The following is a 14,771-nucleotide window of genomic DNA, read 5'->3' on the forward strand; positions in this document are numbered from 1 at the left end:
AGCACAATATAAAAATGCAACAAGATCCCATGTTAAAGATTTGGGACTAAGTTTATTCTGCACTTTTATGCTGTAGGAATTCAGATAAGCTAGTTACTGAATGCAGGATGGACCAGGTGTCCAGGTGCTCGGTTTATATCTAACACCATTCTCCTCTACTGTACATTTTCTGGCTTGTATTACCTTGACTTGGGTTTAATAATATCTGGCAACAAACCTTACCCATAACAGACTGGCTAGGATGACTATCATTTTGAATTCTGTTTTGTCTCCGTGTAATTCATGTCTTAGTCACAATCATTCAAGGAGGGTATTTTTTTTAGGTATGTGGTTTACATTTGCATAAATGATTTGGCAAAAAACTGTACATGGGTGTTCCCTAGGTGTTATGTGATAAGACACCTGGAGTGAATTATTGAGTGAGATTAAAAGAAAAGGTTTAAGAACTGATTTCACACATATGAGTAGAGAAAGCCTGTCACAGTGGCTTAGACATGAAAGCTAGAGGGGCTGCTTCCTTTTTAATAGGTGGAGTTGTGTTCAAATTTCTTGAGTCCTCAATCTGAATACTCAATATTTGTTCTTCAATGACATTAAAACCAAACAATCAAAGAACAGCTTAGCATCCAATACAATGTCTCCAGGGAGGTATGATTCAAAGGGCGTCTGGGACTCTTAGCACAAACCACTACCCAGAAACTTGCATTTTCAGTTTACTATTATGTACGTGTATGAAGGGGTCACTAAGAGTAAGCACGTGTTACAACTGAAACAGGAGATTTATATAAAAGGCGAGAACAGTTTTCTCAGTGGGATAGTACAAAGTCTGAAGGATAATAGAATCTGAACTTTCAGGTTTCAGAGAGAGTAGAATGCTCTTTGTGAAAGGTAAAAGCAACGTTCATGGAGCACATCACAAGGTAGGTTCAGTCTAATGGGTTTGGTGGGGATTGCCATTCAAAACTTGCCTTTGAGACTTACTCTTGCTGACCAAACTGCATTCTACAACTATGTATGTTCTCCAATATGTGGGTCTCCCAACACAGTGACAACACTGAACAGATTTCTGTTCTGATCGAAAGCAATGATTCCTCATTAAAAGAGAAAATGTGAAAACCAGAAACCATGGAACAGTTCCCATTTATGCTGCACAATTCACAAAGACTTGTACTCCATTCCATTCCAATCAGCAAGCCCAGAGGCAACTTTAAAGTGAAAGTGAAAAAATGGCAAGTGGTAGAGAGAGAGAGAGAGAGATAGAATGCATTTGTGATGGAGAAAAGGATGTGGACGGGAAGAGATACAACAATAATCAGTAAATTATTGAAATAGGGATCAAGTACTCCTTAAATGTAGGGAAGGGTTTTTTTAGGGTATAATATAAGAGTATATTAACAACCACAATTTCAATTCTAGGTGTAATTCTAACAAACCTGCATTAAATCGCACATTTTATGGAAAAATATAATGGGAATTATGCTCTTACCATCTGTTTTCTTTGAATCACTTCCGACATTGGATTGATCCTTCCTGTCGGTCTTATTTTTACCATCTTTCAAGTCACCTGAGAGTAATAAACATGACAAACAGCATATGTACACAGCTAAAAGGGAAGTTATAAATAGTCTTAAACTTGTCAAGGTAAAAAGATGAAAAAAATGCATAATTTTAGTCATGAGGGGGGGTACATGTCTGAAAGTAAATATCTTTTTAAACCATATATTAGGTCTTAAAAGTTAGATTATGATCCAGAAATTAAGACAAAGTTCCTGTTAAACAACGTTGCACTTAAGCCAATAATGTTTATTTTCCAAGAAAGGCAGTTCAGCTTTATTATTGGGCTGTGGAGTGTGGAAAAAATTAGGTTAAATGTAAGTTATGCCAGCTCATAGCTACTTAACTTTTACATGCTTCAGTTTCCTCATTTGCAAAATGGGGGTAATAATAGCTACTCTATAGACATACCTTAAGGACAAATGTATTTAAGGTAGTGTTTGTGATATCTGGGACATCACGCAATGACAACTGAACTCTAAAACGGAGTTATAAAGGGAATTCTAAATAACGAGCTTGTTGAAATATGATTTGTAAATGTTAAGAAACACTATGCAAACAGATGAAGAATAAACACGTGTCAAAAACTTACTTAATTCATTCATGAAGGAACCCGAGAGATAGTAAGGATGATGCCAAGGGCATTTAAGGAAATTGGTATTTATAGGCATTTTAGAAAACTGTTAAAATAAGATTGCTGTGTTAGAAACAGAACTGGTTTTGTCCTACAGGGCAATAAAATCTTAACCTGTGGGTAGGGGGGGTAATCGCCTCTAATAGTCAAAAATCTGTAAGTCAGCATACAACTTCACGGTACCTATGCTTGAGTCAATAGTAAATGACAAAGTTAAACACAGTCATGTTCTCCTAAAGTGGGAATCATCCACCTGTAGCTCAGCGGCCAATCTGGAAACAGAGATCTTTGGAAATAGTCCCATGCATTCGTTTACATACTGTCTGTGGCTGCTTTCACGCTGCGCTGGTAGGTGCTGCATAGCTGCCACAGAGACACGCAAAACCAGGAATAGAGACCGGCTGGGCCAACACAGAGAAAGCTTGCTGACCCCTGTCTAAGATAATTAAATAATCCCTGGCCATGTCTGTTCAAGAGTATGCCACTGTGACATTGAAAGGACACAGCAACCCTTCCCTCAGCCTCATTCTCAAGTTTTGGAAAATTTTCTCAGAGTCTTACTAATAGCATCTTTCTTTTTAGCCTGCATAAAACCCAGAATACATTACAACTAAAATACTGGTACTTCTTGAAGCAAGAAGACCCTAAGAATAATTGCAACCAGGAAGGAGTAAGCAGGGTCCTATCTTTTTTGCTTTCTTTGTGCCAGGCATATCATATGCATCATTTCATTATATTCTTCTAACAACCTCATTATGAAGGTACTGTGATTGAAAGTAGACAAATTCATCACAGTTTAATTCACTAAATGATCAATTTGCAGAATAACAAACTCATCAAATGACTGAGGATGTTTTCCAAGCGTAAGTTTTCCTTTGGCTTCTCTGCAGCCACTGTGTCACACGCTGGTCTGTCCAGCTGTGTCGAGTGCAGCACACCGGCCACCTGCCAGTGGTTCACACACCACCCCGGCCCCACCTCTGCCCATAACCTTGCATGTGTGGCTCCTTCCAGCAGCAAAACTGCTCCTGTTGGCAGCCGTAGATCTGGTTTAAGCCACTCATCTGACAGTTTTTGCATAGATGGCCAACTGATCTTTCCACAAAGTGATTTTGTTTAAACCGACTTGTGAAGAATGGACATGAAACTCATATTACCATCTCCATTTTATGGCTATGGAACCTAAGGCATAAATAAAGCAATCTACCACAATATACACAGATGGGTCTGATTCCAGAAGCTAAGCTCTCCACCACTGTATCTCGCAACTTCCCTATGAAGCTCAAGTTTTCAATTTCAGGCTTCTGTTTACTGCTGCCATTTCTAAATGCCTTTGGCCTACAGTTTTATGAAGAAATGGTTATCTAAGGATAATTCAAGACCATCTTCGGTTGTGAGATATTCAACAAAGTAAGTATTTTCAATGGAATTTGACAAATCCTAAGCTAAGTCAGGAGTCAATAAATTTTCCATGTTTCTTCTTACTCTTAATTCTGAAATGGGATGAGCTGGCTGAAGGGATTGAGGGGAAAGGGGGTCAACTCCAGCCAGGGTGTAAGCAGGAGGAGTTCAAGAGAAGGACATGATCATCATCCTTTACCACCAACAGCCAAAGGGAGGATTCCTTTGGAGGTCCCATGAAACAGTCCAAATACTGGCTCCTTCTTGTTTTAAGGATGCCAGAGATGAACTCAAGGATCTTGAGCCCTGTAGTCAAACTAATTCCCTGCAGAAAAATGTCTTTCTTTCCTAAATGAGCCTTCACACCCTAATGCATAATACTTTATGCCTTCAAGGTTTTCCTGGACTGGAGCTTTATGCACAGCTGCAGCAGGACCAGGATGTCTTCCAGAAGTCACAGGAGAGGCTCAATTTGCTGGATGCTAGCCAGCAGCCTGTGGGCAGCCTTCCTTTTCCTCAGTCAGGGCTGGGGAGGCTGAAAGAGGAAGTACCTTGATAGTGACCAAAGCTTAGGGGATCTCATAGTTGCTGATGAGAACACCTCTAGAACCCCACTTAACCACTGTCCTCTGGTACCATCCTGGAAGTATCTTGGGCGACCACAAAGAAGGATGACGGGAAAGTGACACGTGTTTATTTGATGATGTTCCTTGAACAGAATCCATTAGGTAATTTCCCATGGGTTGTATATGGAGTAATGGCTGATGAAGGCTGTTATTCAATAAACAGGGGAAACCAAAGAGCCTTTCTGCACAGTTATAAATCATTTTAATTAGGCTGCTGTAACACAGTCCCGAACCACCATTAGCCTTTCTTATTATTGCTTAAAATTGACTTCTTTTCCCATCTCTCATTTAATACTTAATTTTTAAGGGAAATGGTAGACTGTTGATTACTTTGGGAAATAAACACAGTTGTGAATCAACCCAGCCTAGTTGAAAACTCAGGCTCCTGTTTGTTTCTTTCAGGCTGTCCCTCTAAGGGTCTTCAAAATTGATTCCTGCCACCTCTGCCCTCTCTGGGTATTTGTTTATACTCATCTTATAGAATTCATAACCTTCTCTATGACCGGCATGTTTATGTTCATTGGTTTCCCTGACCAGATCAGGGGTTGGCAAACTATGGTCCATGGGCCAAACATGGCCCCAGTGCCTGGTCTTATATGGCCCACAAAAATAAGAATAGTCTATTATTAAATGGATGGGGGAAAAAGAAGAATATTTAAGGACATTTGAAAATTACATAGAATTCAAACTTGAATTTTTATAAATTAAGTTTTATTGGAATTCAGTCACGCTCATTTGTTTATATGTTATCGGTGGCTACTTTTGCACTAAAACAGGAGTGTTAAGCAGTTGCAATAGAGACTGCATGGCTCTTAAAGTCTACAATATTTACTGTCTGGTCCTTCACAGAAAAAGTGCCCCAACCCCTGAAATAGATTAGAAGCTTCTTGCGGACCTCGGCGCAGCCTCAATATTCCACTGATTTCCTACTCTCCCCAATAGCGCCGAAACTTGAAAATAGTAGGGACATGCTGATTATGAAACATAGAATTTGGACTCAGACCTGAATTTGGCTTGAAATCTCTACTTAGTGGTTGCTTGACCTTCAGCAAGTGATTGAACCTCTCTGAGTCTCCATTTCCTCATCCGCAAAACGGGAATGCATATATCTATGTCACAGAGTCGTTAGCATTTTTAAATGATTTAATGTAGGTAAAATCTCATGTCCAATGTCTGGCATATATTAAGCGTTCAATAAATGTTATTGATATTGCTTTTATTAAGGGAAAGTCATTTTTCACCCACTTTCCTAAAAGAAAAAAAAAGTGGGGCAGAAACACATCTTGCCTCTCTCTGGAGCCCTTCCATACTCTCCTTCGAGAAGGAGAGGCTCATCTAGGAGGAGTTTGAGAACGCAAAGTTCAGTTCAGCCAGCCATTTCTCTAGTTCCCAACCCCTCTGAGATGTGTTTTCCATAAGACACAAACCTTTTGCGTCACTCCAGAAGCAGTCTGCTGGGGTGTTAGGGTGTTGGGGTGCTGGGGTGGGAACGAGGTGGCAGGTCCTAGGCCTGCCCGCACTGCCAGTATCTGGCTGGCTAAACTCACTTCAAGGCAAATGTGTGAAGAAACCCATGTGCTCAGCAGACCAAGTCACGTTTTCCAATTCAACTCCAGTAGCAGTGGAGCTAATATTTTGATCACTGACTTTCTGATTCTGCTCTCTCTTAGTTGGTTCTGACCTTGGGGGGCGGTGAGAGGGGGTCTTTTGCACTGCCCTCTAAACTCTCCCACAGGTATATCATCAATTCTTGTACAACTGAACATATTTTCTGGCCAATGATGCACTTGAATACAAAGCTAATTAGTTGGGAGCGGTCTCCAGAACCAAGCTGCTGAGGGGCCGGACAAGGTGGACGAAGGCCTTCTCTGCCTCCTACAGTGCTCACGGGGTTACCTGAGGGAATTTATGCAAAGCTCTTGGAACATGATATGAGCTAGTAACATTATCACATGTATTAAAATATTGTTTTCTGATTCTACATGTTCTGTATGTTCATGGTAAAAATAATTGGAGAGGGCTGTGCTAAGCATCTCCTTCATCTTCCGCGTTTACTCAGGCTCTGTGGCATACGTGAGAGCTACAGCGTGGCCTACCAGGTGGGTAAGAGAATAAACACGTCAAGAGGGGACTTAAAAAAGCATCTAGTGGATGGTCAATAAATGTTAATTATTCTATAGTGGTCGTTGTTTCTGCTATCATCCTCATTATTGGAGGCTCATAAGTGGCCCTGCCGTGAGCAGTATTATTATGCACACTTTCTAGAGCCATTAGAAGGTTAAGTAACCTGGGCAAGGCTACCAAGAAGTGAGAGGCACAGTTATGCCTTGAATCCAGGTCTGTCGGACTGCAAAACTACCTTGCCACAACTTGGCCCTTGAAAGCTCCAGAGATTCTGAACTTCCTGTTCTTTCCTAAACAAGGGAACCAATTCCATGCCCTTGTGCCTCAACTTGTCTTGTTCCCTCTGGTGAAGAAGTCCCTATCCCCCATCTGACCAGCAAATTCAGCATTTAAAACACAGCTCAGACTCCACCACCCCCTGAAGCTTGCTTTGACATTTCTCCATTCCACGAGCCCCAGACGCGACAAAGCTAATGTCTCTTTTTTGACATGATCCTTAGAGCATTTTAGCTGCCATGCCATGACTGTTACTTGCTCAGAATGATTTCTAAGGATGCCCGTGTCCCCGATGAGATTGTGGGACTTCCTCTGGCCTTTCCATTTCTAAATTCTCAGTGCCAAGCACAGTGCACAAGGTGGTGACCAGATCATCTGGGTTTGCCTGGTACTTTTCTGGTTTTAAAATCTAAAGCTCTAGATGCCAGGAAACCCCTCAGTCCCAGGCAAACTGGGATAGAGGGTGGTCACCCTAATGTACGTACAGACATACAGACACATACTACAGGAACAGACCCTACATAGACCTGAGCCCCAGCCCCGCCTGCTAGAGGGATAGTGCATATGGAAGACACTTTCCATCCACCCGTCTGGGCAGTGAGCTCTCCGGAACGTGCTGACATTGGTAATAGTTATTTCCCCAGTGGACAAGCAGGCACTGGCCAGAGTCTCCAGAACAGCTGGGGAGGGTCTGAGAAGTATAATCTTCCCGGACAGAATGGCCCAAGCCAGCCTCTGGCTTCTTTTGATGGGCTCCTAGTGGGACCCATGGCCCAGTGAGGTGGGATGCGCTGCAGCTGGGGAGATGGGAGACGTTGGCTCTGAAGGCCACATCCTCGCAGGTGCGGTTGTTTGCCAGCTTCCACTCATCACGTCATTAACACCCCGAAAAGAGCCTTTCACCAGTGAAACTGTACTCACCATTCTGTTGTTTTTCTCCTGAGGACTTCTCAGCTTTGGAATTTTTCCCACGAGGGTTGTCGCTTTTGTTTGTGCGTGTTCCGTTGACTTGATTCTTAGCTTCCCCAGATGTCTTTTTCTCGGCTTTGCCAGCAGCGCCTTCTTCAGCCTGGCTCTTGGCTTCCATTTCCTTTTGCTTCTCCTCGGCAGCCAGGCGAGCTTTTTCCTCTGCTTCCTTCTTGGCCTTCTCCTCTGTACCCACGGCAAGTCAGGAAAGGCACGGAAAAGATGAAAAGAGGTCACACTATTAGGAGAATGGCCTCTTTAAACAAAAACAAGTATTTGCACTGAGTGGGGTCTATTTCTGGTTAATTCAAGTCAGAGTAGTGTGTATATTCAGGAAACCAATGAAAGCGGTTCATGGTGATGTCATTTCTGAAAATAGTGGGTGAGAAGAAGGGGCAGGGAGAAAGTAATAATAATAATAATAATAATCATTAACAAACCAATACGACAATTGGCATTTTCGATATTTATCATCAATAACTTCTCTTGAGTGTGTCCTCTATGCCAGGTATTATGTCAAGTGCTTTTCAAGGATTACTTCCTTTTGTTCTCAAAACAGCCTTAGGCGGTAGCTACTACTATTATAACCCTATTTTATAAATGTGAAGTCAAGGCTTGGCGACATTACAAAACCCTCCACGGCCACACTAAAAGTTGAAGTTTCATGGAGATTTGTTTAGGCTCTGGAGTTTAAACATAAACAGTTGATTACAAAACAGAAAGACAGGAAAAATAATCACCACAGTTTCAGGTCACTGTTTGTGAACTCAAAAGTAGGAAGAGGATAATTAGGCCTTACAAAAAACATGGTCTTCAAACTGCCCACGAGATTAGAGGTAGCCTTTAGTCTGGGCAGGTACCCAGGTCTGCATCTTCCCCTTTAGTGAAAGGATGTCAGCCTTATTTCCAATTCTGTTCACTGTGAAAGGGTCTGGCTCTGTGTTTCATCAAAAACATAGCATAATTGCATATGGTCAAGTATTCATGAAAAGACTGGTTCATTCATTCAAGTAATATTTATTAAGCAGCGACAGTATCAAGTACCATTTTAGGCACTGAGAGTGGAGTAGCAAGCAAGACTTAATGGAAGAGAAAAGACCATAATTAAGTAAACAAGTCACAAAGATAATTTCAGGTGGTGAAAAAGGCACATCAAAAATAAAGAAAAGTAATATGATGGAAGAGGACCAGCATAAGGGAGGGAGGTGACATTAGATCAGGAGGCAAAGAAAGTGCTATCTGACAAATTCTTAATGATGAATTGCCGGCCATGAAATGATCAGGGAAAATAGCATTCCAGGCAGGGGAAATAAAAAATGTCAAGACTACGAGGTAGGAATGAGCTTGGTATGTTCAAGGGATACTGAGTTAGTCAGTATGGCTAACACAGATTTAGAAGAGGTTAGTGACAGATGATGTGGTCAAACAACCAAGGACATGCAGAGTTGAGATCTTGCAGAACCTTGGAGGCAATGAGGTGGTGCTGGATTGTAGGAAGTAACACACACCTAACAGAGACCTCCCTTAGGGGAGAGACTCACCCCATTTGGCATCCAACTGATTCAAAGAACTCCCTTGGGGAGAGACTCACCCCATTTGGCATCCAACTGATTCAAAAGTTCTTCCAGATTGTGCCATCCATTGTAAAAAAACATTATTGCATTTTTTTCCTCTAGATGTGTCAAAAATATCCACACCTCATTATCAAGGGTCCTCTTTATTTCCCTTTGTAGTCTTGCTCCTGAAAAAGCTAGGCTTCACAGACAACAAGTCTGTTTGTAATCTGATGGGCACCAGGGTGGTTATGTTTCCCCTAGTTTTAGCTGCTTAAGAGCACAAAGCCCAAATCTAATCCAGTTCACATGTTCATGGGGCTTTCCAGCATTGTATTTTGTGGATGTCTTTGATCTCTGGCTTCATTTTGCTTTTTCTGCCTCCACATCTGCCTGGCTCAAATGTCCTCCTTAATATATTATGATGTTTTCATTAATCTTTTCATTGATTCATCCAACCCATTAAATTCAATGCCCTGACCTCACCCCAGACACATTAAATCATATTCTGGAGGGAGAAGGGCAAGGATAAGATCTTTTAAATGCTCTCCAGATGATTCTAACATGCAATCAGGATGCACGAGCACTGGTTTAAATTTAAAATGTTTGCCTTTCAATATTTTCTGACATTCTGCTTCCCAACAGGATGCATTTATACTTTACAATGAAAAGGTAAGGAAAGATTTCTTTACAAAATAACATAATTGTGCAAATATACAGTATAATCTGTCTTCTGACTTCTACAGAAAGGTGCAACTAAAGAGTAAGAGAATGCCCTTGCGGATGTTGAGATGGCATTCTCAGTGGACTACAAGCTCACAGAAGGCCCCCTGGAATGTTCACCCAGACTTCCTCTCATCTCCCACAGTGCCCTGAGGACAGAGGTCAAATGTCATCTCCACCGCCGAATTCCAATGCTTGGTACAGTGCCTGGCACATAGCAGATGTGCATAGAGTATCTGTTAACTAAATGAAACGGTGCACAATGGCTATGATTGGGCCTATCTGCCAATGAACCTGACTTGTGCATATTCCACCATCTGTAATCCAGACCTGGATATATATATATATATATACAGAAAGTTTATATACAGAAAGTATATATACAGTTTATATACAGAAAGTATATAAACTCTAAAGTCCCATGCTGGAACAGTTAGCCACTTGACAAATGCTGGTTTCCATAACCACTAATACAGGTGAGTAAAAAGATGACTGTACTCACTACACAGAGAGGAAAAGTGAGGGGGAAGAGAATTTTCATTCATAGTCAGGTACCAGGTGAAATAATTCATGGTCCCCTCACAGAATCCCCACTATATCTGTGGCAAACTTTCAACCTTCGAAATATCCACAAGTTAAAAGTAACTGATTAAAACTGAAGGTGTTAAATTCTGGTTTGCCACAGAAGAGCATAAAATATTATCTGAGTAAGAAAAATTCATTTGACAACTGAGTCTGAACAATTTTCTATGGAAAATCTAGCAAAAAAAAAAAACTGGGAGAAGGTACATTTTAGAAACAAATCTGTTTTTGCTCAACTGCTACTGATAGCAGGCAATTAATATTTGACTGGTGAATGGCAGCTCTTAAGACATCATACTCGGACCTTAGGTGAGCCTGCCCCACTCTGACTCCTTTCTCTGCGGCAATTGTGTTGCCCCAGGTGGCTCTGCAATGTTCTTCAGCTTCTCTACTTCCATCTCGCCTTGATTCTTTGAAATATCTGCTATTAGGGTGACCAGCCATCAGCACCCAGTGGTACTACCCAAAATAAATAGACAAAAACAAGCAAACATGGAAATAAGAAAAAAAAATGGACAGGAGGTATGTTTGTGCCACACATTTTCAGGGTGAAATTATTAATATACATAAACCTTTCTTACAAAGAGAAAAAGTAGGCAAGTGCACAATAAATTTGTATGTGCTACAAGGTTCCGAGGATAATATTTATAGAATTAAACTTTTCAGCTCTTAGTTTTAGCATCCATGACACTCTTAGGCTTCTAGACTAGTGGAAAGCAAATGTCATGGTTCAATTCCATTTCCTTTTGCTTCCCGTCTCAGACTATCTGTGGTGATTTGACTCACAATGAAAATGGCCCAAACAAGCAGCTAATGAGTTAAGGTAGAGCCAGGCAGAGCAGCATCACCATCCACAGTTCTCATTCCTCTTGAGAGCTCATTCTACCCCACACTGAAGGCCTATGCATTCTGGGAGAAATACATTGATTTTTTCATTCAATTTCCCTTTCTAAATAATGGTTTATAGTCTCTTGGTTAAAAATGGTATTGAACTAGTTATCCCCTGATATAATTTTCTGAATTGCCTACTTAAACTACCTACAGAGAGAGAGAACGAGAAGGAGAGAAACTGACTAACAGAAAAACAAACAACCAAAATATTATACAAATTTTGAATAGTTAACTCTTAGTTATATACAAAAACAACAGCAACAAAAATACTTCTATACATCTAAGGACTCAGAAGGTGTTCACACAGGATCTTTCTAAAGATGGAAGCCAAGAAGTTCTCCAGTTGACAGAAAAATTCAACCAGTATTACTACCTCAAGAATGAGGAAAATATATAAATGATGTGCAATAAAACTAGTAAATCTCAGTGTTAAATAAAAATAATTGTTGTTAAGCTAGATATAAAACTTTAAGCAAATATTAAAAGTAATATTAAGGTTAAGTGAATTACAAAATAACAGTTTACTTATAATCACTTAGATTACAAATCTCATGGTATTTCAACAAAAACTGAGCAATTATGGAGGAAATAAATAAAAATTCAACAAATACCTCAGCATTTGCAAAGAGTATCATTATATACCATTTCATATTTTCATCGATAGACACATAAGTCAATAAAAATGTAAGGGTAATCTCTGGGAAAATAAAAATAGTATGCATTTAATTATTTTTAAAAAATATTTTGTATTTATTCATTTGAAAGAGAGAGCACAAGCAGGGGGAGAGGCAGAGGGAGAGGGAGAAGCAGACTCCCCGCTGAGCTGGGAGCCTGACACGGGGCTTGATCCCAGGACCCTGGAGATCATGACCCGAGCTGAAGGCAGACACTTAACCATCCAAGCCACCCAGGCACCCCCAAAATAGGATATATTTAAAAAGACCATTTACAAAGCTAGCTAGTGGGTAGGGGGATGGGCAAAATAGATAAAGGGGATGAAAAGGTACAAATCTTCCAGCTACAAAATAAATAAATCACGGAGATGAAAACTACAGTATAGGAAATATGCTCAATAATACTTTAATAACGTTATATGTTGACAGATGGTGACTATACTTATTAAAAAAAGAACATAACTAAAAGGCATATGACAAAAAATTAAAAGGTGTATGACAAACTAGATAGGGCAGAAGTTGCCAAGATATTTTGTCAATTGGAGAATTAACATTCTTATGAAACAATAATAAAAATATAAACATCCTAATGGGAAAAGTGAAGGGGGGAAATATAGGGAAATACCTCCCACTTCTATTGGAAGACATTAGTTAAAAAAAAAAAAAACTTTCCAGAGAGAAATTGGATAATATATATCAAGAGCTTTACAGTTTTTCATCTACTCTGACAGAGGAATTCCACATCTAGAATTTATCCTAGATAAATAATCAGAGGTAGGCTCAAAGACTTTTGAATTTGTATAACAGTGTTATATATAATAAGGAAGAACTGAAAACCAAAATGTACAGAAATAGAGGAAATGCAGCCATTTAAATCATACTTTCTAAGAATACTCAGTATCAAGACAAAGTGATTAAAATAGAAATAGTAAAACAAAATATAGGACAATACTTTGCTATGATTCCAATTTATGTGAAAAATTTTTACTTACATAAATATACATGCATGATAAATAAAATTAAAAAGAATTATATCAGAATTTCACCAATATCTTGCTGAAGAGGTTAGGAGTGATTTTATTTTCATATATATATATATTTTATTTTCATATATATAAATATATATATTTCATATATATATATTTCAGCATTATAACCTAAACACATATTCTTACACAAGAAAAAAATGTTTATGAAGTATTAAATACTGAACAAAACTTGATCAGACTTACAAATTATTATACCTACACATCTTTGGAAATAATAATTTTCAGCCCTGAAAGCTGTTAAGAAATATTGATTTTATCTTTTCTAACGACTATGGGTTCTGGTCTAGCTAGCTTTGCATATCAAGTTGGTTAATAAAACCAAGACTTTAGATCCCATTCCAATCAATTTAATAACAACATATATTCAAGTGCCCCATGCAGGTCAGGCTTTCTTGAAATCATGGTTTTCTGGTAGAAAAGAACAATGAGCAAAACAGCTGGCATAATCTCACACAAACTGATCACTAACGGGAAAAAAGACATAAACTGAATCTCTTGACACCATTGAACTAGTCAACAGCATTACTGGGAGGCTGAAAATGTTAGAGTATCAGAGATAGGTTGGTATTTTTACCACCATCTTCTTAACTCTGCATTCAAACCGCTTTCTTTTCCAATTTTTTTAAAGTAACTGCTATGAGTTAGTTATCAGGCACTAACCACATGCAGGCTCCGTTCTCAGTGCTTTACATATTTATTTCTGTTCTTTGCATCAACTCTGTGATGTGTATTATCATGCTCAGAAGGTAATTTTCTCAAAGAATCTACATGAATCTGTCAAAGAGCACAGTACAAGTAGGGATTCAATTCTCCATTTCCCCACTAACTGAAATTTGCTTTGATATTCACACTGTCCTCCCACAAAACACATAACCCAGGCTTTGCACTTCTGTCCATCCCCTTTCTCCTTGTTCCCCATTTTAACATCTCCTGCAGGACTCAACTTCAGGTGTCCTTGAAGGCCTGGCTACAAGATGCCTTCCCAAACACCCTAAGCAGATTGAGGGACAAGTCCTTTTATGCTTCCAAAATAGCTTAGCCATAACTCAATCAGCATACCTAACCTTTTGTAATTATTAGCATTTATTTATGTCATTCTTAAAGGGACAATTTTCCCCTGGAAAAGAAGCCATTTAATGCTCCCCTCGGTGATTTGTCTCAGAAGGTAACTTAAGTAAGCCAGATAACTGCAAACAAATTATTTTGAAGTGCCTCTTTAGACTGTGTGTTGTCAGGAATTGGATTTTCAAATGTAATGAGTGTAACTGATTATAAGAGAGGGCTTCTCTTTGGAGATGATGTAGTAGCTGCCATTGCTTGCAACGCCTGCCAACAGGGAGAATTTAAATGTTTAAAGCATCTGAAGAGACTGTGAGAGGCTACATTTAAAATATGGAAGAGGTGTTGGCTTCAAAGCTCAGGGTCCAACATCTGTCCCGAAATGATAAGGGCCCAATTATGCCTTAAAAGCACCATAAAAATAAACCCTTTGCCCCACCTGAAACGAGCAGCCACTTGGACAGGATTTTGTGGACAAGCCACAGTGGCTGGCATTTAAGTAACTGCAATAGTGAGGTCTCTTCTCTGCCACACTAGAGGCAGCCCCTGACGTATGAGGGGCTAACCGGGCCAGAACATGTCCTGCCCAGCCACTCGTACACTTCCTTCAACTTGCCGTGTGGATACTGGTGGATGAAAGTGGCGGGGTTGTGTTTGAG

At 39.8% G+C, this 14,771-nt stretch overlaps 1 protein-coding gene across 6 annotated transcripts in view; it reads right to left on the minus strand.

The window, feature by feature from the left end:
• PDE1C (phosphodiesterase 1C) overlaps positions 1 to 14,771 on the minus strand; it is a 512,296-nt gene that overhangs the window by 48,477 nt on the left and 449,048 nt on the right. For 5 of the 6 annotated variants that reach the window (XM_034670080.1, XM_034670091.1, XM_034670087.1 and 2 more), the window contains 2 exons: positions 7,537 to 7,767; positions 1,487 to 1,564 (listed from right to left, as the gene is read on the minus strand). In XM_034670080.1, coding sequence (XP_034525971.1) covers positions 1,487 to 1,564; positions 7,537 to 7,767 — 309 coding nt within the window. The remainder of the gene's footprint in view (positions 1 to 1,486; positions 1,565 to 7,536; positions 7,768 to 14,771) is intronic. The other variant, XM_034670103.1, reaches the window with a different exon arrangement.

Source organism: Ailuropoda melanoleuca, chromosome 1 (genome assembly GCF_002007445.2).
Source record: "Ailuropoda melanoleuca isolate Jingjing chromosome 1, ASM200744v2, whole genome shotgun sequence".
In the NCBI taxonomy this organism is placed as follows: domain Eukaryota; kingdom Metazoa; phylum Chordata; class Mammalia; order Carnivora; family Ursidae; genus Ailuropoda; species Ailuropoda melanoleuca.